The sequence below is a fragment of the Myotis yumanensis genome, unplaced genomic scaffold, assembly GCF_028538775.1.
Source record: "Myotis yumanensis isolate MYYU_CA2020_CCGP unplaced genomic scaffold, mMyoYum1.0.hap1 SCAF_15, whole genome shotgun sequence".
NCBI classification, from domain to species: domain Eukaryota; kingdom Metazoa; phylum Chordata; class Mammalia; order Chiroptera; family Vespertilionidae; genus Myotis; species Myotis yumanensis.
In genome coordinates, this window is record NW_027223766.1 from 12,590,528 (window position 1) to 12,616,621 (window position 26,094).

The 26,094-nt window shown below is 40.4% G+C and overlaps 1 protein-coding gene across 1 annotated transcript in view; it reads right to left on the reverse strand.

Annotated features, from left to right (window-relative positions):
• The window catches only part of ZFHX4 (zinc finger homeobox 4), a 183,146-nt gene that overhangs the window by 33,173 nt on the left and 123,879 nt on the right, over positions 1-26,094 (reverse strand). Inside the window, exon 5 of the mRNA XM_070391934.1 lies at positions 759-827. Coding sequence (XP_070248035.1) covers positions 759-827 — 69 coding nt within the window. The remainder of the gene's footprint in view (positions 1-758; positions 828-26,094) is intronic.

The following is a 26,094-nucleotide window of genomic DNA, read 5'->3' on the forward strand; positions in this document are numbered from 1 at the left end:
ATAAAAAAGTTTTTATGAGAGATGCATAGGTGAAGGTAAACTCTGAAAAATTTTTGACGGAAATCCTGACTTTATATTGCAGGAATGTTTTCACTTGCAAAACTGTTTTTGGGGTGTTTTTGTAAAGTATTTCAATACCCCATTATGAATGCGAAGGACTTTTATAATCATTTTTTGTTCTATATAACACATTATTATTCCAATTGTATAAATCTGGGGACTGGGATCATGTTTATATAGCAGAAATAAATGAGGTGTGTTGTAGCAACATGGGTGAGTTTCCTTTTAAATTATCTGAATATAATGCAGCTAACAAGGCCTGGCTGCCATTTTTTAACATACACATATACACACAAAGCACAGGGAATAGTAAATGTGTTGACATGGCTACACAAAATCCAATCAAACCATTGACTGCCAAAAATAACTCCACCAACCAGGTTTTTTTAATTGTGTAAAAATAATATCTGGCTTTCTGGCTTATCCTTTGTATAAAATTGACCACTTCGGTGAAACTTCACAGTGTACAAATGCAGATGTGAGAAATTATCCAGCAGATGTTACTCATTCTTTAAAAAGTCACTTTACATAGGCATCCAAATATACAGATATATTTGCTTTTGCTATTAACTTGTTTCTATAAGGGATCTGATCAAATCTAATTGGAGCAGTTCCAGAGATCCGTGCATTACATAAATGATGAGAGTAACAACTGTAGGACAGACAGACACGATTTTGAGAAGGAACAGACCAATTACCTGAGGTCACTCTCAGCTGCTGCTCCGACAGGTCATCCTCACAGGTCCTGGCTCCCAAAGAGGCAGATTCTGCAGAGAACATCGGAGTGAAAGGTGGTCAGCTCTGCAGTCACAGCCAACAGCACCAGAACCCCATTTGGCTTTCACTGGGATAAGTATGTGGTGGGGCGCAGGGGAGTCTTAGGAACATCTTACATCCTAGTGAGCAGTGGTCAGCAACATGAGTCAGACAGGGGTGCCCTGAGATCGAATTTTCGATGATGGGCAGTGCACAATGAACACCACAATGTAGTTCAAATATAGAAGCAGGAAAGGCTCATTGTGACTTGGGTCTCTGGCCAAGCCTACATTATAGTGACCATGGCACATGACATAATTTATGTCATAAATTATAAGCATGTTTTTACTTCTCTGTCAAAGTAGCAAAAAACAACAACAGTAACAACAACAGAAACCCTCAATATATGGTAGCTGCTGTGAGACCAAAGTTGAAAACAATCACTTCAGGAAACCTAAAGAGTTATGTCCAAGTCATCAATAAACGCAATAGAAGACCCTGCTCTTTCATTTGCGCTCCACAGCAGACGGCCAGCGATGGCCTGGTTTGCTCAACTCAACCCCAAACACAAATCATGATTTTCATCCAATTCCATGCTTCCTTTGCATTTCCTATTGTAGGGAAATCTAGAAAAAAACAACTAGGCCTTAGAAATCAACACCAACACCTCCCTCTTCCTCCCCACTGAGTCATCACTCACTCTTGGTTCGATTTGACAACAGCCCCTGTCCCGTGTGTTTCTCTGGTCCCCCGTCACCCTCACATTTCTGGCAATTTCAGTAGCTTCCAGAGCAATCTCCCTGCCTCGAATTCCAATCTAATCTCTCATAATATCTTGAGAGCTATTTTTCAAGAATACAGAATTGTATGAGCACAAATCCTGGCTCTACCACTTTCTAGATATGGGACCTTTGTATACCACTCAATCCCCTCATTTGTAAAATGCAGCTATAATCAGTAATTGCAAGAGAAAATAATACAAACATGATATGGTCTTTCAGGTGAAAAAAGGCCAAATCTTATTGACAAATTTAAAAAAGTGGTCACGAGATTCTTACACTGACAAAGACAGTCATGCTCATCTAGCAATAGCATCTCTGGTTGATTCTGAAGGTTTTAATTAAACAAATAATTAACCTTGAAAATAGAAGTGCACACCAAGGCACTATTATTGCTTTTGCTAATTGTTGTTCCTCCTATGTATAAAACCTTTGGCCTTTGGTGGTAATCTACTTAAAAATAATACAATCAGTACAAATACTCGGTAGCTTCCCATCACCAACTAAAAACATTATGTTTTCTTGTAACTGTCTCTTACATTTGTCTGGAAAGGAAGAATTTATCCTCAGTCTTTGCTTATAAATCCAGCGATAGCTCCCAAACAGATCACAGTACTGAAGCCCATCCCACATGTCACTCAAGAAGCCCCCTTCTTCCGCACAATCTCAATCTCTCTCTCTCTCTCTCTCTCTCTCTCTCTCTCTCTCTCTTCTTGATGCCTTGAGCAATGTTGTTCCTGGTATTTGTTTAATGTCTTTTTGTTTTATCATGTTAAACTCTTATTCTTCCCTCAAAACCCAAAGCAAGTGTCACCTCCTCCATGCTCCCATAACAATTGGCTTACACATATGTGACAGGAATTAGTGTCTGTTTTTGGTATAACTGAAAGAGCTCTGAATTTAGAGTCCCAGGCTCTGGGATACTATATGAAATTCTCATTTTGATATTCACCTGTTTTAGGATACTTTTATTCAAAATCCTCATCCATGCCTTATAACCTTAAACAGATGACTACAAAAAGACACTAATTCCTGTCACATATATGAATGTGTGTGTAAAGCAACTTTCCCCTCTTTTCTAGCAAAAAAAGAATAATTTGTCAAGGAACCCTTAGTGTTTTACACAGACACACCCCAATAATGTATTAAAGAGACTTGTTCAAATAGATATCAGCAGTACTTCAGTGAGCTAGACCAAATGACTGCTATCCTTAAAGATACATTAAGATAAAAATAAAGCAATGACAACTTAGTAAGAGCGTGTCTCTGCTGGGTACTGTGATAGCTACTCGTATAAAAACAGGCATGCAGTCCCCACAGTCAAATCACGAGGCTTGCTTAGTCCTGATTTTACACATCAGGAGGCTGGGGCACAGAGAGGTTGAGGTAGCCCTCTGTCCTCAGGCTCCAAGTGTGAGCCTGACGAGCTTGGAACAAACCCCAGGGGGCCTGGTACAAAACTCGGAGGAATTTGGGATGTGTCCAGTCGGAAGAACACAATAGTTAGGAGCCTAGAAAAGTTTCCTATCTTTGTGAGGGCCATAAACCAAGAGGGAAAAAGAAAAGAAAAGAAAAAAAACAGCAACTGTTCACTAGCAACTGTTCACTAGTCCTGCGAACATTCTGATATTTCATAAAAGATTTATATTCTTTGAATATGAAATTTGACCAAATAATCATTTGGTACCACATGGAAATCATTTCATTTGAGAGTGATTTAAGGAGATGTACAAAATGTCCAAACCAGAAACTGTTTTTGAACCTCACAAATTAGGTCACGTGGCACGGGAGTCGGCCCCAGTGAGAGTGGCTGGGGCGAGTGAGTTCATAAATGAATGTCGTTCAGTACACCAGCAATTTTTTTTTTAGATTCTCAACAGTGTTGCTCCCTTTATATAAATGAAAACATTTTAATAAAGGAGCTTTTAGCTTATCAAACAAACCGGTTAACTTACACTTCTCTGCCGGTGTAAAATGAATTGTGCAAAATCTGGCAATGACACAGCATCTTTCAATATTTCCCTCACATAATTGCTCTGTAATAACAAATCTGACTGCGGTTAACACGGTCTGTCCCTTTCGAGGGTGATTTAATTAGATTACTAATTTGTGTTCTCTAGCACCTAACCTTTTTGGTTTAATGCTATTAAAAATAGTACCACTGACAGTTTATCCAGTACTCTCTATTCTGTCAATTTGGCAATGATCACAGATTTGAAAATGGTACCAAATTACTCCATTTTGATTAACACGACGTGGGCCACGTTTTTCTGTGGAATAGTGTATCGATCATCACCATCCTCAACAACAACACTTACAGAGGACTTGCTCTGTTCCAGGTGTGACTGATGGACACCCCAAGCAATGGGCGGAGCTAGGATTTGAACGCACACAGCTTTATTCCACAGATCATCCTCTTAACCACAATGACATACTGAGTCACATATTTAAGATCCTAAAAGTAGTTTTTCTCTTAATTCTGCAATTATTCCTCATGTTCATTTTTCTCATTTGGCCTGAATTCTAACCACCTATGTTCTTAGCCTAACTCAAAGGGTTCCACTCCCAATGCAATGCTTAAAACCTAAATTTTGGGGATTCCTCTTCCCTTTAATTGATAAGAATGGACGTTCTCACAGTTCCTTGCACTGTGACATATCCTCACTAACTCTCCATCTCATTTCTCCTTCTGACCTTTCCCTTCCGTTATACAAATACTATTGATCCTGGTAAATAAACTGATAACTTTCAGGCATCTAATCTTAGTTCAAAAATCAAGCTCTCATCTTCCAAATCTTTTTGCCCCTGCTAATCCTATATAATAAAAGGCTAATATGCAAATTGTCCCCATAGGCAGAAGTTTGGCAGACCGGGAGTTAGACTGTGCGCTGACCACCAGGGCTGGTGCAGAACACGGTGGACATCGGTGACGCAGCACTGGCAGTGGGTGGCAGTGGAAGCACTGCTGGCCCCGATGGGCCCTGAGGAGAGTGGGACCGAGGCGGGATAGTGAAGCAGGTGAGTGGGCAGCGCCAGGCCAAGGTGGGTGCGAGCGGGAGACCCAATTGCCCTGCTGGTTGCCCCATAGATGGCGGTCAGCAGCAGCAACGGGGGGCGAGGCCAGTGAGTGGGTGGCACCAGGCCAAGGCAGGTATGAGCGGGGGCCCCTGATTGCACCGCCGGTCACCCCAAAGATGGCAGCTGGCAGCGGCGGCGGGGTTGGAGAGTGGGCAGCTCCAGGCCAAGGTGGGTGCAAATGGGGGCCCTGATTGCCCTGCCAGTTGCCCCACAGATCGGACCTGATCGCCAGCCAGGCCTAGGGACCCTAACAATGCATAAATTTCATGCACCGGGCCTCTAGTCCATATATAAAAAAAGGCTAATATGCAAAGTGTCCCCTCGGGAGTTCGATCACTTGCTATGAAGAGCGCTGACCACCAGGGGGCAGAGCAGAATGAAGAAAGGTCCCAGCCGGCAGCAGGCAGCTGGGGGAGGAAGGTCCCAGCTGGCAGCCAGAAGGAAGCCCCCAGCAGGCAGCCAAAAGGCCCCAATTGGCCCTGGGAGCTGGCCAGGCCTAGGGACCCTACCCATGTACAAAATTCATGCACCGGCCTGTAGTTGGAATAATATGTTTTTAAAAAAGATAGTCATTAAAAACCTGATGGTCAGGGAAAGATCTGGAATTTTATTAAACAGTCTAGATACATAAACAGAATTCTAAGTTTAAGGTTTCTTGTTGTGTTTGCGGAATAAATGTAATCTAATCTGCACTTGATGATTGCAACGGCCATGTGCTTTTTATATTCTTATCAGCAAAATTTGGGAAGCATTTGGCACAAGTTCAGTAGAAAATAGAATTTTTAAAACAATGGGTGAATGTTTAAGCTGCCAAGTATTACACTAGGGTGGGATTTGCCTACAAAACTCCCACATCTCACCCCTACCACTGATTTGTTAATGCATCAAACAATAAGGCATATCACTATTTTTATTTTTAATATATTTTTTAGTGATTTCAGAGAGGAAGGGAGAGGGAGAGAGAGCTGGGGACATCAATGATGAGAGAAAATCATTAATCAACTGCCTCCTGCACACTCCCTACTGGAGATCCAGCCCACAATCTGGGCATGTGCCCTGACCTGGAATCAAACCGTGACCTCCTGGTTCATAGGTTGAAGCTCAACCACTGAGCCACGCTGGCTGGGTTGTATCACTATTTTTATCAACATGTTTAGCACATAAAATAAAATATATATAGCCAACAGAATATTAAGCCAAGTGGCCTAAAGTGATAAAAAGAAAAAAACAGAACATTTTTCTGTATCTCAGGTAATATTATTCTTAGTTCTACTTCACTTTCATCCACACACACACACACACACACAAAAGGAGGAGGAAGAGGAAGTAGCAAGGAGGAGGAAGAAGAAAAAGAAGAACTCATTTCTTACTTTTTAATTGGAGAATAAGACTAAATTTTAAAAGTCCACAAGCTGCAACAAGGCTTCTGGGTCCCCCTCATCTCCCTTGAAGCCCCTCCCACCTCCAGCACGGCTCTGTGATGTTTCACAGACTGAATACAAAAGGGAAGATATCTGCAGCTCTCTCAATTTCAAAATAATATGAGAACACTTGTTGGAAACCTGTTAAGTGCTAAGCATGTAACATGTATTCTGTTACTCAATCCTTGCAGTAAATCTATTAAAAAAACATTGCTTTTACGGAAGAGATGAGATATCAAAGGTCAGGCATTTTAAGTAATTTTTTCCAAAAGCTAAGAGCAGCAGAGGGAGGGTTGGACTGAGTCTGTCTGGCTCTAAAATTCTGTGCTCTCCTCTGAACAACACTCCCTCCAGGCAGCCCCCAGGACTCCGGGGCCAGGAAGTCTAAAATCTTTGGTTTTCCTACCTCCTAAAAACAAAAACAAAAACAAAAACAACAACAACAAAAAACAGCTCAAACTCCCTCAAAGCAAATTCATCATCACAATATCAATATTTAGAAGAACACATCAGATTCAACATGTATCTTGGTAGTTACATCTGAATAAAGAACTCAGAGCTGGCTCGTGCACTGCAAAAGCAAAGCCTGTTTTCAGAGGAAGCAAGTTTGCAATTAGAAATGATTTCAAGTGGTCTTCTCCACCCTTTTCCTATGTGGATACAAAGCGTGCTCTTCTAAAAAGCAGAGCAACTCAGCATGCTACCAAATGGCTTTGAGTAACCAAGCAACATCATCTTTGTGGACCTGCCGTGCTTTCTCTTAAATTATTTCTCCCCCAGCAGTAAGAGACGGGAGCGCATTGGGTGCTCCAGGACCAATTATCGGTATGAGGCTGGATTTGTAATTCTTCATTTTCTGGAAAAGTGAAGCTCATTGCCCTGCCCGGTCTCACCCATAAGCTATTTTCATACAGTCAGGGAGGAGTTCCCTCCGGGGGCCTCTAGGCCAGGCATGTCTGATCACTTCTTCCTGCCTCTTGAATCATCTATGACCTCAGTTTAATGGGACTTCAAAAGAATTTAATAAGTGCCTGATATCAATTAGTTTCAATAAATTACTCATACACCTCCTTAATGTCTCATATTTTAAAGTACTCTTCCTGAACATTTTTTTACGTTTACTAATTCCTAATACACTCCTCCATGTAAGATTCTGTTTTATTTCTGAGAGTTCTGAAATTGAAAGATCAAACTTCTATTGTCATAACTTAGGAATAATATCATGTTCACAGCTATTAACCAGTTGCCCAGTTATTGAAACTTAAGTCTTTACAGGATTTGTCACAATCTTTATATTCTCTACCCGGACGGATCTTGAGAGTATTATACTGAGTGAAATAGCCAGACGGAAAAGAACAGGGACTTCCCAGCCGGTATGGCTTAGTAGCTGAGTGTTGACCTATGAACCAGGAGGTCATGGTTCGATTCCTGGTTGAGGGCACATGCCTGGGTTGCGGGCTCGATCTCCAGAGGAGGATATGCAGGAGGCAGCCAATCAATGATTCTCTCTCATCGTTGATGTTTCTACCTCTCTCTCCCTCTCCCTTCTCTGAAATCAGTAAATATATATACCAGTATATTTACAAAGACAAGGACCATATGATTTCATTCATATGTGGGATATAAAACAAAAAGCAACAAATGAACAAACAAACAAAAAAGCAAACTCATAGACACAGACAACAGCATGTGGTCACCAGGGCGGAAAGTGGGTGAGGGGAGAAGGAGGAGGGAAAAGGGCTCAAATCTGTGCTGACAGAAGGAGACCAGTCTTCATGTGGGGAGCACAGCATCCATACATGCCATGATGTTATAAAGTTGTGCACCTGAAATGTATACAATATCATTAACCCATATGACCACAATAAATGTAATTTTTAAAACGTTGAAAACAATTTTCACTCCTTAGCATGTTGTGTTGGCTTCACTAGTCAGCTCATCAACACAGGAAGCACCTCTGTCCACACCCAGCTCCTCTGACCCACGAATGGCCTCTGTTCAGGTGGAGCACTGGCAGTTTTGTGGTTTTTTAATAAGATTTTGTTACTGATAGTGAGAGAGAGTGAGAGGAAGGGAGAGGGAAAGAGAGAGAAACACTGATGTGAAACATTGAGCATGGCCTCTATGGGGGATCGAGCCCGCAACCCAGGCATGTGCTCTAACTGAGAATCAAACCTGCAACCTTTCAGTGCATGGGATGATGCTCAACTGTCTGAGCCATACTGGCCAGGGCAGCACTGGCTGTTCATTTCAACCTTTTCCTTTCCATCTCATGGCTAGTTTGTAATCCATGAACACCTCTACCTTCTTCTCCACAATTACCACATTTTGTGAATAGCCTCATTTAGGTCAATGTCTCCTGAAGTTATATTTTTTTAATGAAAAAGAAAATCATGTTAATCCAGTAGTGCAACTGTATTACTATTCCTTTAACTTTTTCAAAGGCTCTTCCTAGGGTATCACTGACCCTCAGGGCAGTTGCATTTCTTTGTCTCCGTCCTGTTACTTGGTTTTTGGAAGCCTCTATACCTGCTCTTACAGTTTCACCTGGAAGACCTCTGCAATGATGGGCACCTCCCCTAAGACAGCATTGTTTTTAAATTACTGCAACAGTTAGAGAGTTGAATCGGGTTCACAACATTAAAAACATGTCCTGTGATCTGTAATGATTTCACAATTCCCACGATTTTACTTCAGTCACATTCAGTGAGTTACCTAGGTGTACTTCTTGGGAATCATTATCCATGAAACACCCTGGTTCTCTCCTGCTGTGGAATTCCTGTTGAAATAATGGTCACTTTTTTAAAAAAAAACTATTTGAGATTCATTCCTTTGCTTCAAATTTTGACCAAAGAGAAAAGGTGAGCCATCAGTGACATAAAAATTGCCCACTTCTGATATCTTTATCTGGCCCTTAGAAAGACTGCATTGTTCAAAAAATTATTTCATTAGGAGAATATTGATTAGTCTTACCCATATGTTTGTGCTGGGGGGGGGGGGGGGGACATTTACTTAAGAACCAAATACCCTGGAGCTCAAATCCCAACTCCACCCCTTTCTAGCTATTTGACAATGCAAATTAGCCCCCCAGAAGCTCAGGATCCTACATACGAAAATACCCAGATTTCAGGGTGCAATAAAGCTAATGAATATATAGTGTCTAGTACTGAATTAGTAATTGTATTCATGTGATTCTTTTGTGGCTTTGGTCTGTCCTGCTGAATATAAGTTAGTCAAAGAGAAGTTTGGTGTTCTGGCTTTTTAGATTATGTTTATATGTAATGTGCGCCCTGTCCATCAGTGAAGTTTGTGTTTTAAGCCTTGAAAATATCACTATTATTTGTGTAGATATTTTGGAAATAGCAAATGTTAAAAAGACTAAACACTGGTTTCCTAAGCAATTTGGAAGTTGGTTTTTTTAAATCCCTAAGCAAATCTTACATAGGCTGCAATAAAAGTGGTACGTGAACCAAATTCTGAAGACTGTTCAGTCCACACTGATTTGGCCCTTTACAAAAGTTAGAGTGAAGAAGATGAACTCTGAGGACTGGAACTGATAGACAAGTTGACCCCAGATTTCTCTTGCAAGAGAGGGACCCTCCCCTCCCCCATGCTAGACTCCCATCGTCAGCCTCTCTGAGGAGGAAACTTGAGGAGAAGTCACAAGTAATCTCAGAATGTGCAGGACTGCAAACACGGCAGTGTCCAAAGCTCAAAAAGTATCCATTCACATACACACACTGGGCTTGACTCATTTTCTAGAGTCTTTCTTATGTGTATCCCCCTAAATCCGTGGTCGGCAAACTGCGGCTCGCGAGCCACATGCGGCTCTTTGGCCCCTTGAGTGTGGCTCTTCCTAAGCCTTAGGAGTACCCTAATTAAGTTAATAACAATGTACCTACCTATATAGTTTAAGTTTAAAAAATTTGGCTCTCAAAAGAAATTTCAATCGTTGTACTGTTGATATTTGGCTCTGTTGACTAATGAGTTTGCCGACCACTGCCCTAAATCATATGCCCTACTGAACACATCATCAAGCACAAAACACTTTTTTCCTGCAAAGCAATTCACGGCGAACCACACAGACAATATTTTAGAAGTTTCACAAAGGCAAGGTAAATGGGGGATGTATGCCATAGGAATTAAAACTCTGGCTTCAGGAAGTGTGAATTTAAATATCTATTAACAACTTGGAGCCAGTCTTCTCATCTGCAAAGTGAGGATAAAATTCTCTCTTCTGTTTGCCACACCAAGTGGTTGTGAGGACGAACGGTGAGTGGTTATCACCACCTCCAAGTGACCACGCACAATCAGGAAATACAATCTTTGCACGACATTTTCTAAATATTTAATGTCTTAACTATGCTGACATGAACTGTACCCGTACTGCTTATAATAAACTATTCTACACAGTTCTATATATGCAGGGGGAATTATTGCTTCCCGTGTGCAGGCTTATTTATTTTGTGAATTATATATGGCCATAAAAGAAAATCCTCGGATGACTAGATCGATTCTTTTTATCAACACTGTAATTGTTGAAATAAATTTACCATTAACCTAAGACGCAGAAAAGTTTCCTAAATTATATGTAAATAATCCTTGGATTTTTCACTGTTTGGAGTTTTCTACCTTTCACCACTTTAGGAAAGGTCAAATTTATATAGTCATATACCCCAAATTACACTTATGAGAATTGACCTAGGCAATGATGGATACAAACATAAGTGAAATAAATCTGAAGAGGGAAAGTTAGTGAAAGTATGCTTAGCCCCAGAAAAGGAAGACTAGAAAGGCTAGGTTAGAGCCAAGAGTGAAAAATGTACTGTTGGAACCTGCTATGAATTTTCAAGACAATACTTATGCATACTCATGAAATGTTTATTTAATAAATCATTCATTAATGAGCAAACAGATTGATGAGATTTGGCACATTGCTTTCTTTGGACTGTATTAGCAGCAGGAGAAAAAAAATGGTTTCTGAGACATAGCCAATTTTTTTCTCCTTTGCCAGAATGCAAGAATTGGAAAAGGATCCCTTGATTCTGGCAAAGTAGAGTTTTAAGCAGAGGGTGCTATAATCAAATTAGCATCTTTGGGATGCTGTGCAGAGGTTGAAATAGAGGAGGAGTTTTGTTATAAAAAAGAAAAAAGAGGACACTTGAACATTCATTGTACTTCAATCTATTACTGTCCAGAAGAAATCCTGGATAAAGGAAGAACAGTGATTCCACTGGAGAGAAAAAAGAATGTTAAAAAGTCCAAGGTTGGGGTGAGAGAGAAGATGATGAGCTCAATTTTGGACATGAATTAGAGCACAGCTGTTCAGTAAACATTTAAATTTATGGTACTAGATCTTGGAAGAGAAGTCTGAGTTGAAAATATTTGGAAGCTAATAATTAATACTTTTAAGTGACAGTTCTCAGGAAGAGCACAAGGAGTGTGGAAGAGGAGGGCTGAGGACAAAATCCGAGGAAGGACAACTAAGAAGTAAGTGGTGCTAAAGATGATAAAAGATAATGGCAGAGAACAAATAGGTAGGCAGAGGAGCCGAGAGGGATTGGTAAAACACTGGGCAAAGGAAAATAACATCTCCAGAAGTTGGAGGCATGCATGTAAAAAAGACACAGAGAAGTCAAGTAAAATAAAGGCACTGGTAATATTGTGAGAGATGATGGTGGCTTGGATCAAAGAGGCAGCAGAGGAACTGGTGTATATTTAAAAGAGGAGTAGATAGGACTTAACAATGAAAGTGAGAGAACAAAAAGAATCAGAAATGATTCCAATAGTTTTGTGCCCTAGAAGTCAGGAAAATGGAGATGCCATTTACTCAGATGAGGACAAATGCAGATGGAACAAGCGGGGGCGGGGGAGGGGGGCTTGGAATCTGTAGCTTAGAACACATGTCCAAGTAAAGGTGTCAAGTAGGCTCAGATGGGGTTGGTGGAGAGAGAGAGAGAAAGAGAAAGAGAGAGAAGGAGGGAAGGAAGGAAGGAAGGAAGGAAGGAAGGAAGGAAGGAAGGAAGGAAGGAAGGAAGGGAGGGAGGGAGGGAGGGAGGAAGGAAGGAAGGAAGGAAGGAAGGAAAGAAGGAAACTTAGTGAAAGAGATGTTTCAAGAAGGAAAAATCAACATGTTGAAGGTTGCTGATTGGTCCAGTCAGATGAGGACTAGGAACTGGTCATTAGATTTGCCAAAGAACAGGTCCTCAGAGTCCTTGGCCAGAGCTTCCTTTGTGGAGTGGTGATGGCAAATACCCCTTGTATGTGGGGAAAAGAGAATGAAAATGAAGGAGAGGTGGCAAGTGCAGACAATTCTCTGGGGAATTTTGCTGTAAAAAGTATCAGAGAAACAAGGCAGCATGTGGAGGTGGATGTAGGTAGCATCATGGGAGGTTATTATAAGTGGGGTGATGTAGAGAACGTAGGTATGATGACAGTAATGAGCTAGTGGTGAAAAAGCAATGAATGATGTAGACGAGAGAGAGGCAGTGACCGATGGCAGAGGAGACATGGGTGTGGATTTCTGAAGAGTGGTAGAAATGGGGATAGAAGTCAAGTTATCACGGAAGTCAACGGAAGTCGGTCTATGACTGACCAACCTCACAAAAGTTGGAGATTATCAGAGTCATGACAGAATGGGAGAGGAGAATTCACGTAGGAAGGACTGAGGGGAGTAAAGAGAGACTGAAATGAGGGAGAATGATGTAAAACGGGGACTGGGAAAGAGGGTCAGAGAGCAGGACCCCCCTGGTTTTAGCACATAAAACTACTGCTGTCTTCTCTATGATACACAGAGACAGAAACCATTTTGGCTGAGTAATGACTTGACTAGCCATTCAATGTAGCTATGAGCCAAGACCACTGCCTTTTCCCTGTGGATATTATGGAGGTCATATAAGCATTTATTATATCAACAAAAATTAGAAACCTTGCAGAACATAAACCGTTCCCTATTAAACTCTTCAATGAAGTGTTATGCCACCCCTATCACATTGGATTTTTAGTAATATTTCTAAATTTGATCAAAAACTTATATACAATGCACACAGCACATGCATTTTAAGATTTTGGTACAAGCTGGTGAAAAGGTCTCAAAAATGTGTGGTGATTTGGGCCATTGGTTGTCATGACTCTAGATGAAGTAACGCATGATCATCGTTAATATAAAAGGTGACATAGAAGCTGAAATCCTGTTGCCATAAACATCTTATGATTAAAGCAAGCAAAATATAAGTCTGCAAAAACGTTAAATATATTGCTATTCTAAAACACATGATAATAGTAGAAAGTAGGAAAAACTGAACTTTAGTAAGTGTGAACAATTCACAAATGATAACCAGAATTCAAATACAAAAAGGCTCACAATAAACAAAAAGCCAGCAATATGATCACCTTAAGAAAATAAAAAGTATGTTGGAGGGGCTGAGAGGGAAATATAGTGGTAAGGAATCTAATGGTAAAGAAAATGAATAAAAAGGTAACTTATTTCTCTTTTTATCTCACTTCTACAAACTATAAATAAAAACATCTCAAGTTAAAAAATAAAGCCAAAAAAACAAGCCAAAACAAAAAATAGATCTCTGATGTGACCATTTGAGCTAAATGTAAAATTCTATTTTTGAGGATTTTTTTACATTGACATTATGGAGACTGTAGATTAAAGAAGAGACATATGTTTGATCCAATAGAAGACCTGCTATCAAAATAAATTATATCTTTTATATGGCTAATTTTTAGCACCTGTCCCATACACTGTATATCTTATTACCCTGGTCCTCACATCTGTTCTTATGAGGCAACAGCTAATGTGTTGCCCCAAATATCTGGAACTCTGTTTCCAGAGTGAAGAAAACTGACATCTAATTTGCAGGAGCAGCTTGGAAACGTGCAGAGCTGTGTCTATGAATTGTTGAGAAGTATCTCTCTATTCACAAAATTAGAACGGAACTGGGCGAGGCCAAGCAGAATCAATTCCATTTGTCCCATTTCTGCACTCCGCCTCCTCTCCCGTGCCATTGAAAGGGTTGCTGGGTCTTTATGGACAGATGTTGAGTTGTTTTCCTTCCTTTTGTCAAATGTACAGAGGCAATCCTACTTTGTCCTGAAAACAGGAACAAATGAACCTCCCCAACTGACGTCCAACAAAACTTCACCCACTGTGACTCTTCCCCTTCACCTGTGAGCAGTTCAGCTCATGACCGAGTTCTGGGTTTGTTTTCATTCATCTACTCAATGGGTATTTACTGAGTCCTTGCTATGTGCCAGGCAACTCGAGAGTCACATTATGAAAATACAATGGAACGGCCTGGAGATTTTCCGTTTAATCAATCTTTTTCATTTAGAAACATGCAAAAATGTCCTGAACTTCCGTCGTTCCACATTCCATAAACATTTTCCTCTATCCTTACTCAGCATAAATGACGTTAACAGGCTTATATAAAGATGGGCTCTAAATGTTATGAAGAAAACAGAGCCCAGGAACATTGTTTCATTAAAACCACAAAAGCCTCTTAAAAATCATGATGAGAAATGACTACCTTTTAGTCGGTTAAAACAACAACAACTTTATGAACACATTACTTCCTCTGCCGATAGTCACTGAAAGCATCATGTCTGAAAGGGGCAAAGCCAGGCCTCACCACCCGAGCTCCCACTTTCCACTTCCCCGTCCACAGAGCTGAGAAGTTGCAACAGTCGCCAAGCTGCCAGACTTTAACAGAAACCTTGACTCCTTCCGTGCTTATATTTAGTCAATAAGTTTGTTCAGTGGGCTTATTTTATTTTTAAAAACTATTTTTTTTATTGATTTCAGAGAGGAAGAGAGAAGGAGAGAGAGATAGAAACATAAATGATGAGAGAGAATCATTGATCGGCTGCCTCCTGCACACCCACTAGGGATCTAGCCCACAACCCGGGCATGTGTCCTGCCCGGGAATCGAACCGACACCTCCTGGTTCATAGGTCGATGCTCAACCACTGAGCCACGCTGCCGGGTTCAGTGGACTTATTTCTTATGCTCTTTTCCATTCACTGAGCGTTCCCTCTGTGACTCAGAGTTCCCCTGCAAGTGGCCACCACAGCGATTGGCTTTGAATGACTTTCTGCTCCAGGTACCACCGCCATCATCCTTCTTACATATGGCCGCCCACCCTGTTCCCTAAACACCTCTCCAGGGATGGCGTCTGACACTCAAAAGCGTTGGTAGCTTCTCACTTTCCGCCTCATCAAATCTGAGCTTCCTTGTGTAGCTTTCAAAGGCTTCCATAATCTCGATCATCTCATTTATCTCCCCTTCTCCTAAATGGTTCTTCTTAGGCTCTCTGTTTAGTTTCTTGCTTCTCAATACAATCTTATTTTTATTCCTCCCTAAGTCTGAATCATATCATTTCCCTTCTTAACCTTAATCTCTTGCCTAAATAAAGAGATGCAGAGGCAAACAAATAAAACTAGAATTCATATCCCGTTCCTACTCATTATTCATGTCCGAAGACCTGCACTAACCATAACAAACCCCACAGACCCAGTGCTCCTCCAAAGAGTCTGAACTTGGTGGGTGCCCTAAAGTGTCCTCATTTACTTAGGTCATTGTGTCAAGTACATTGAGTCTGTCTTCCGAGCAGCTTCTAAACCCGCTGAAGGCAGGGAGCTTCATTCTGCTTCTCACAAGCCCGCAACACGCTCCATACCCAGAGCCCTTGCCGATGGACTCATCACCAATAATGTCAGCAAAGGCCCAGGTGGTGTTGCCCAGTGGTTAAGCATCGGCCCAGGAACCAAGAGATCAAGATTCAGTTCCCAGTCAGGGCACATGTCAGGGTTGGGGGCTCAATCCCTAGAAGGGGGTGTGCAGGAGGCAGCCAATCCATGATGTTTCTCTCTCATTGATGTTTCTATTTCTCTATCCCTCTCCTTTCCTCTATCTCTAAAAATCAATAAAAACATATTTAAATTAAAAAAAAAATGTCAGCAAAGGAGCAGAATCGTCCAGGTAACAGAGTCTGCTTCTCCACTTCATTCTGACACGGATTCCAATTAATTCATCAGGTATTTGTCACATTTGCTTTTGGATGCAAGTATTTGGTATCCTCTCTCCAAGGTCTATGCTAGCAAGCTTTCCTCTTTTCTTTCTCACAAACCACGGTTAACACCTTGTAGAAACTGCTCACTCTCCGCTGTTTTCCTTTCCCTAGTCCCTTGACTGCCTTGTAAATGCATTTAATTCTTTTGAAGTTCAAGAACATTCTTGCTTGAAACAAAAGATCTAGAGGATGAAATAAGAGTGTATAATTATTGCAAAATGGCCATAAAATCACCTCCCCACACTTCCCTTGAGAACCACGGTCAAGGATGATGTGGCTGAGGGCTGAGATGGACTGTCAACTCGACTTTTAATTTTATGAACTATGATGGCTTGGACAAGAAAATATCTTCAAAAGGTCAATATCATTCCTGTAAATGGGAAGAAGACTGAGTGTGAAAAGACTGCTTTGATCAAGGCTTAAAGAAAAAAAAAATGTATGCGCAAATACCAACAGTATTTTCTCAATTTCTCCTTTTCTTTCCTTTAAAAGGGCTTTTCTTCTTTTCTTTTAAGTGAGGAAGTTGCAGTTAAAAATTATTTTATAGCCCTTAAAATGAAAACATTTGCCTATTAAGCTCTAACGACCTACAATATTCTATCTGTAAAGCATCATTCGGCCCCCTGCTGTTTCATTTAACTTTAGCTGAACCTTTTTTTTATTGCTTCCTAATCTACCCTAATTTGCCTAAATCCCTTATTTGCCATTTCTCAAACTGTTTGTTTACATCTCACTGGAAATGTGTAATAATAACAAAGTGCTTTAAGGGCTGGAAATAATGATCAATTCAGACACATAATTTTACTTCACAGCATAAAGACAGTCAAATTAGCAGACATTCGCCGGAGCCCATAGGGTGACAAGGGCCATATCTGGCTAGAAGACACTAAGCTGAAAACCACCTGAGCACAGAGTAGGGCAAAGGGGGTTACAGTTGTGATTACTCGAAACACAAAGTTTATTCGTTAATTATTGAATTGTTTTCCATATGAACAAATGTAAACCTCCCTTTGCCCCACCCTGGACTCAGGTTCATCACCTCCAGGGCTCTAAGTCCACAGGCCAACCAGACCCCAAGGGTGTTCCTCCCTGCTGCCAAGGCACACACCGCTTTCTGACTCGCTCTGATTTCCTATCCTGCACTCCTCGATGCCCTTCCTCTTTCCTTTCCTCTAAGAGGAACCAGATACTTCATTTCCAAGCCCCTCTCTACCCTCTTCCTCAGATACCCATTTTTTCCGAAATCACTAAAGTGTTTTGTTTGGGCTGAGAGTTTAAAGCCTGCAGGAGCAGAAGCATAAAGGTGACTCTGCAGACAACTTCTCTCAAGTCCACTTAGGGAAACTCCAGGTTCCCTAGATGCTTCCTTCAGAAGCACCACGTCTCCAGAAACTCTAAATTAGCATCTGCACCCGGGGAAGGGAGTCTGCCCTGCAACCAGGACGCCTGAGGGACCCCCACCGTCCAAAGCCAGGGGTCAGCGTGGTGGAAGAGCCTCTCTCGGGGAGGGGATGCTGCAAACATGGCAGAGAGCTTGGCTCCATCTTCAGAAACAAAAAGGTTCCGCACAACTCAAACTTTGCGTTACCAGTTTTCTTCCTGGGTTTTCAGAGAATAGCATGTCATGTTGAGGAATATTAACCATCGAGTGGGAGCTGCAGACCTCCTGCCTATGAAAAGGCCCACCTGGATAATTTCAGGGGCAACTAAGGGGACATGGGATCGCCAGGCTCTCAGCTCCCTGGCTCATAAGCTGTGTGCCAATGACCTCGCTAAGCTCTTCTGTGGGGGGTTACATAACTCTGCGAAAAGAATCTATGGACTCCCTGTTATCATGTTAATGTACAACTTTTTTATCTGCCAGAAAATGTTAAATTGTCTAATTGGGACAGTCACATCTTTTTAGTTAAAAAAAAAATTGTTATTGAGAATAGTGCTAGAGAAAAATAATATGAGTAAAGAACAAATAAGTTCTCAATCAAAATGTTCTAAAAAAAATACTACTTCTAATAGCAATTGGACCCCAAAAGGGCTGGACTTGATCAGCAGTAAACGGAGCGTCCAGCAGTCACTGACTTCCGCCACTTCTTTCCCCATGACTTTGTCACTTACTCTGTGGAAGTAGAAGCAAATAAATAAAAAACCACATGGGCATGGTTGCATCAAGACAAACTAGCTCATCACTAAGGTAAAAACAAAACAGATATCCTCTTTAAAAGAAAGACTGAGTGTAATTTTCTATACAATAAAAAGTCCAAAAGGTATTAACTGATTTAAAAAAAATGAAATCATCAAATGTTTTAGAATTATATGCTTACATATTGGCAAGAAACATTACCTCTATACCCTAGAAGCACTAATGGACCTCTCCAAACACTTAACTAAATCCTTAGATAGAAGCCAAATCTTTAGATAGAAGCTGTGGCTAGTGTGGCTCAGTGGGCTGAGGCATCATCCTGGACACCAAATTGTTGCCAGTTCGATTCCCAGTCAGGGTACATACCTAGGTTGTGGTTCAATCCCTGGTGGAGGGTGTGCAGGAGACAGCCGATTGATGTTTTCTCTCCCTCTCTCTCTCCCTTCCTCTCTCCAATATCAATAAAATAAGTAAATAAATAAATCCTTAGGTAGAAAATGGTTTATTAGATATTGAATAACAATAATTCACAAGTGTCACCAAGAGCATTTAATGTTTCTGTGTTACCGCTAGTATTAGGCGTAATTTTAAGAATTTGAGTTCTAGACTAATATTTTCAAGGTGGCATTAAAATGGCAGTACTTAAAGCAGCTTCATAAAGTATAATATGTATTCTATGAAAACGATGAAACTTTTTATTTGAAAACCAAATTTATAAAGAAGGAAAGACTAAATAATTCCACTTGGTTTTTAAATGAAGTTGATTTTCAGACATCCTTTTTAATTGTCAACCACAAATTTTACCACTGAAATACCTAAGAGAAGCATGAAAATAGTGAGAGATGGTGATATTTTTGGCCTACCAACTTTTGTAATGCTCCTTTTTTTCTCTAATAAACTTGTAAATGTTCTCTCTCTCTCTCTCTCTCTCTCTCTCTCTCTCTCTCTCTCTCTCTGGATATATATATCGAGAGAGAGAGAGATGTTACTGAGGGAGAACGATGCTTTAGAAAAGTTTGGTGAAAAAAAATAGAATAGAATGAAACCTTATTGTACCATTTCAAATCATCTTTTTTTTTTTTTTCAAATCATCTTGAGATGACTAAGGAACAAATCAGTGTTCTCCCTCCATCCCCTACCCCCACACCCGCCATAAATTTTCATAATTTTTACTTTTATCTGTATCTGATAATGATGATGCTAGTGATCCTGAAAAAGACTATGGGGCAGTTTGAAAATTACACTTTTAAACACCACGGCAGTACATAATCCTGACCCCACAGGTACCACCTTTGCCTTATACGCTCATAATAATATTTGCCATTTGCAAATATGTCAATAAAGCTTAGTTGGTTTCTAGGGAAATTACTCAAAATTGAATTCCATCAACATTTTTAAAAAACATAACACATTTTGTCTGTAGTTGTAAATTACACTATCATGTCACATAGAGAACAACACATTAGTTCAAACACTGTGTACCACCAATTCATTCATTTCCCTACAATTTATTTGGAACCTAAAAACATATAACTCTTTCCTTTCTTTAGCTCATTCAAGTTAAAAGAAGGAGATAATGCTTAAAATATCATAGAATTTTGAAGGTACACGTGAAACAACTATCTATGACTATTTTACCTAATATGAATGAGAAGCAAAAATACCAACATTGGTATCCTCCAAAGCATACCCTGATTCTTACATTTGACTTAACATCACCTAATGCTGCTTACTGTATGAAGAATGAAAAACATTCATTTATCAAACATTCTTAGACTGAAGCCAGCAACAGTAAAACCACGCCTGTTCTTCATTAGACAATATGAACTGAACTCCGAGTTCCCACTAAGGTTCAGAGTGCACAACCAACTAATTACGAGCCTAAAAGTTTCATGATTTCCACCCCAGGTATCCCAAGCTGGAATTCCAGGCCTCTGTGTCATTCCTGGAAAGGGCCGCCTCGGAATCGAGCATTCTTGATAAATGAGATAAGTGAAAGCATTTACTTCATTAGGTTTCTGAAGCCTATTTATTAACTCCTACAGCAAATAAACTGAATAGTTTTATACCAGAATGCGAGATGCAAGCGTGCGAGAGGACTTAATTTTCTCCTTTAGAAGTTGATGCCTTCGACCCTGCTTACTCAGGGCAATTTTAAGCATGACTCTGTTCATATTGGACTCAAATATAAGCGCGGGCTAAAAATAATAAACTCATAAAATTAAGCCTTTCTGCGACTTGAAAGTAATGGAAATATGTGTGTTCTTAATATTAACTCATGTTCCCTCTGTGGTTAGAGTCTACAAAGATTCCAAAATACAGTATACATCCATGCATATCTATGTATACATATATGTAACCTAATGCATCCCATTCTATGTTTATCCGGATGATCTGTTTGGCTTTCTTTCCTGCCAGACCATGTCTGGTGTTCCCAGCGGGTCACGGACAGCGCACACCTTCATGCTATTATTTATGCACAGAGGGCCAAACCAATGTCTGGGTGGGGCTCCAAAGGCATAAAACCCGTCGTTTTTCCCCCGTCCACAGGACCCAATTACGTTTAAATAAACCGACTCCTACTGAAAGGTTGGCTCCCACAGAAAACACCACGCAACCACAAGCACTGAAATTAAATCTCAGTCGTAAGTTTAGAAGCCACCAACATGTTGTTAAAAATAGCCGTTCGTACATCTTTGGGGACGCAGATGCAGAAGGAACGTCTCTATTTCCTCCTGCGGGGTGCATCCTTCGGTAAACATCCCTGATCTAGAAAAGGTTCCTGGCTCAGACTAACCCTGTGAAAACACCGCTCTGAGGCCTCCTGTGCCCGCAGAGGCAGGAAAACCATCATGTGCTGTTCGGGCTTGAAATGGATGAGCCCTTCTGCCTGGGGCCTGACCGATGGGAGCGAGTCCTCAGCTGTGAGATGGGGTGAGGCTGTGGGCTCTTGGTCAATGGAAAGGTTGCATTAAATGGCAATGACAGGACTGTCCCTTAGATAGATAGTCCTTCCAGGCAGGGGAAAGGCGAGGGGACTGGCGTGAGATGCCTGGTGGTGGCTTCCTGGGCAGGGGAGGAAGCCAGGCAGCCATGCACAATTATAACTGCCATCTCTGAAGGATGGAGAGGAAGGAAGGCAATATTTTTATATAAAACCATATTAAATTTCCTTCTTAAAGTGCCTCTATGCATTTCTCCTCCCAATTTATAGGAAAAAGTATTCGTTTTCAAACGACAGCAGAACTGGCAGTAAATATCGCAGTAACAATTGTTCTTTTATTAAATGGTTATTGAAATAAATTCCTGTGCTTTCTTGTTTTTCTTCTCTGGTTCCAATATTTATTTACAGCTGATTATTAACATCTGCCAGCATAACAGTTTCATCCATACAGAAGCCGAAGGGTCCAAAAAGTCACACACACCCTTCTAACGTGACCTGTAGTTAGACAGAAAACAGTTTCCCAGTCACCACTTGGCTTCCTGTCTGTGACCTCTGCAAAGCATTGGAGGCCAGGGTTAATGGCCTTTCCAATCTCTGTGATAAGAATTCATTTTGTTCTATTACCAGCAGTTATCGGAGGAGCCTGCTGCATCACTTCAGCGGGGTTCAATCAATGAGAGGACCTAATGAAGTAACCAGCTGTAGCTCTATTTCCCTGGCCAGCTCCATCCGACAAATAAGACCTATCAGTCACATCTTCAGGCTGATCCCAGACGCAGCGTGTTCACGTGCTGCAATCGCATGCATATGGACCCAGGCTACCCCATGGCATCCCTGCCACCTCTCCTTTCCACAGAGCTCCCCCAACCCTGCAAAGGGAATGGGGGGGGAGCCCCAAGATGCCATAGGAAGAGGTCAATAATGCAAGAGGAGAGTAAATTTGCAGAACAGCCGAGTTTATAATAAGAGCAAAATGGTAGAGTTAGAGAGTCTCACAGCGCAGACTCTGGCCTCAGCTGTCCTCAGATATTTACACTTTAGCTGGTGTTTTTGGTCTTCAATCTTCAAAAGGTGGGGAAGTAAATATTGTTCATTTCATGTTTACCGCTCTTATCATTATTCTAAGTTTAATGGCAGGACTTGAATTTTGAGTAAGCCTTCAGAGCCAAAATATAATTATGGTAGATTATTACTTTGGGGTCAAATAGCAGTCCTTGTAACACCATAAGTTAACTTGGAGATATTTCATATTAGCTCATATCACCAAAGTCACACAAAAGCCTGTACATCACTGTAAAACTCTATTATTTATAGTTTTTAATTTTTAAATTATGAATGTCATTCCTCTCCAATTCAAAAGAGCATTTGTTAAGAAATGTTATTTTTGCACATAGAGATTGTAGGATCAGAAAAAAATAAAAACCTTGAACCTTTCATTAGAGGCCTCGTAAATGTACTGGACTGCTCTTAGGGGTCTTGTCCAAAAGGCACCCTTTTGTGGAAAGGGGTCTCATGACGGCGCTGCAATTTTTAGACGATTTCTCAGGCAACTAATGAATGGCTCATAGGAAGCTATGAATAGGACATTCATATTTGCTGATATGTTGAAAGCCGCAAGTACCTTAGTTTACTTTATTAGGTTAATCAAGATGAATTCCATGTAATACAATTTATATTCCTTTAACTTGGCTGCTCTCTTTGTCAATTTGAAAGGAAAAAATAGCATGGCTATTTGCAGTTATGCTAAAAAGATGATGTCTAAGGAAAAGTACACCAATTAAAAGTACTTGCTAGCTTTGTACTTGATAAGCATGTTCACACAGGCAAGAATATTTTATTTCATTAGGAGAGGATTTTCATTCAAGCAATATCACTAATGTATTGTGACATCAAAGTACTAAAGACTCTATGTCTAAATGTCCTTCATTGTTTATGGGTCCGTGCCACTGCTTTCTTTTTCAAATTGCAATCATGAAGATGCTCAAGGATAATGCTTCCTATAACTATATGAGATTATCTTTTCATCTCAAACCTTTGGAGATGTAAATAAAAGATTAAGGCACAATAGCTAAGAGGCTAAATAGAAAAGAAAAAGAAACACACAATGGTGATATTTAGGAAAACAGGTGTGGTGTGTGTGTGTGTGTGTGTGTGTGTGTGTGTGTGTATAAGATCCCCAGAGTTGTAATTATCTAGGTATGTGGTGTGAAAAAAGACTGAAATATCTTCGCTGCATATGCAAACAGATAAGAATATGCCTAGCAGGCATTTGGGGAACATCTGTCAATTTTTTATAGAACATACTGATTGTGGGCTATTGATTGCATTTAAACAAAGTTGTTGCAAAAAAAAAAATCAGCTAACAATTCGTGTAGAAAGGGCCAATCAATATTTAAATGACTCACTTTATTGATTTAAAATTAACTTTCAATTAAGAGATCCATAGGACTCTTAACTGCGACACTTATCCATTCAAGAGAAAATAAAGGTACATTTATCGATACACTTAAACAGCAGTGGCTGGTTTTCTATCGATTCAGTCATTTGCGCTCGGATTCGTTAGCGTCATCAGGCTTTAACTCGCTTACTAGGTCTTTGCAGAGTCCAACCCTGCAAGATGTAGGAATGCGCAAAGCAACACAAAGAAAGGATAGACATTTAAACAGAATTAAAAGATGTAGGAAAAGGTAAGTCAACCTTACACTTCCTTTTGTTCTTTATTTTTTCCTTCGCGTGTTCTGGAAGGAAGACTGTTGGGGCGATTATTAGAAAAAAGAAGCCTTTTAAGGGGCTGGGGGTTTTTCAAAGCAAGTGGTTTGGATACGGTACATTTTGTGTTGTGAAACTGTGTGAACGAAATGTTTGAACAATTGACTACTAAAAGCTTCATTGGCTTCTATTGACTGACAAGATCACAAACTTGCATATACTGGTTATATTATAATCAATGGCTGCTGAAAACACAATTTATAGAATTTTAAAGAGAAAATAACTGCATTTCCCATTGAAAATACTGTTTATGTGTGTTTAAGGCAATATTTATTCCACAGTATGGCAAGCAAACCACATTAGGCTATGCTTTGTTGTTTTGATGACTTGCCAGTTATTACATTTTAGAATTTATTTTTATCACAGTGTTCATGAAAATAAAACTTAGATAAAAAGGTAAATTTTATATAAAATGGATAAATTAAAAATGCACAGGTCAGAAAATTTACTCATGTATTTTAAAACCATAAACCATAACTGTCCACCTATTTTTGAACCTTTCTTGCCAATCAAGGGGAATTCTGTATACAAGAAAAGGGCATTGGCTGTAAACATTTTACTACAGTTTCTAACATTATATCAGAAAAACAAAACTGTCCACCGGGAATGGCATCTAACAAAGCAGAGGCTCCCACGGCCGGGACTGTAATAGGTGTGGCAGGTGCTACTCTTTTTCAGGGACTCAAAGCGATAGGTGTACTTTTTGGTTTAAGGATGAGAATACCCCGGATGACAGTCCGTTTCCTCCAGCCCACTGATCTCTTTCTCATATTCTTCACTGTGCAGAGCTATCTGTATCAGAAAGAAGCTCAAAGAAACCCCCGGTTCATTGACTGACATATAATTCCTGGTGAGAGAGACAGAACAGTCAATCTAATAAGTCCACGTGTACAGAACCTATTTTTCACCACCTTCACACGAACAGTGAATCTTCCCTCTCTCATAGTATGCACTATGGCTACAACAGATGCTTCTGGTCATTTCAAAGATTAGCCTTTAGTTTTTTCTATGCACCAAAACTACGGTGGTTCTGCTATACCAGTTATATCTCTAGATTTGCTCTGAACCTGTAAGAAACATTTGGGATGGATGGAAGTGAAACCTCAGAGATCCAAAAGCTCAACTAATTATGATAAGCCCCTCCTCAAATAGTTTAATCACAAAATATTGGTGTAAGGCAATCTGTAACATATTATGGTGATTACACTTACTAAAAAGTGCAAGATGTCATTATTCCAACTAGAAGTCAGATGATGATGCTAATTAAGTGATAGCAGGTGGCATGGGATGCCTGTCAAGGTCCTCTCTGATCTGCAGAGAGAGATGTGTGGTTCCCAGTCTAAACACCCAGGAGAGGTAACAATTGGCTTAAGCACTATTCAGTCCCAAGGTGCCCTGAATAGGGGATTCACTTTGATTTAACACTTTCTTATCACATCAAAGAGGTGAAAAAAGGCATCCTTATGAATTGGAGGGGGTGGGGAAAGGCTTGTCTTTTACTGGAGTTGAAAACTCTCTTTAAGAACTCTGGGGGTATTTGGCAATGATCATAGAAAAATAGGCTTTAAGATTCAAGCCATAAATCCATGTAACAAAATAATAACAAAAAGTTGAGTTGTTTCAAACTCCTGAAAGCCACGCACTGCCAATTGCACTATTACAAAGTGCAGAACTAACTAAAATACCTGCTCTGTCCTATAAAAGAAATGATCATGACCTCCCCCAGCCTTCCATCTCTTAAATGACTGTTTGCAAAGATGTTTTTACTTTGTCATTAATCCCATTTTATCTATAACCCAAACTAATTTAATAGAGCGTTCTCACAGCAGGGTTTGTGGAATGTTGACTGGTCAGATCTCAGGAATGTCCTATGGCCATCTCATGTTTCCCTGGATGCACTGGTTGTCATCTTAATGGCATAAGACACTGAATGGTTTGGAGCTGGGAATCTTGCCTTTTGGGTTGATGGGGCTCCATGTTACTTGAGGGGGACGCTGTGATAGAGAAGGTCTGTATGAGAGGATGGGCCATGCTGAGTGAGTTGGGGGACAGTGCAGACAACATGTGCCTA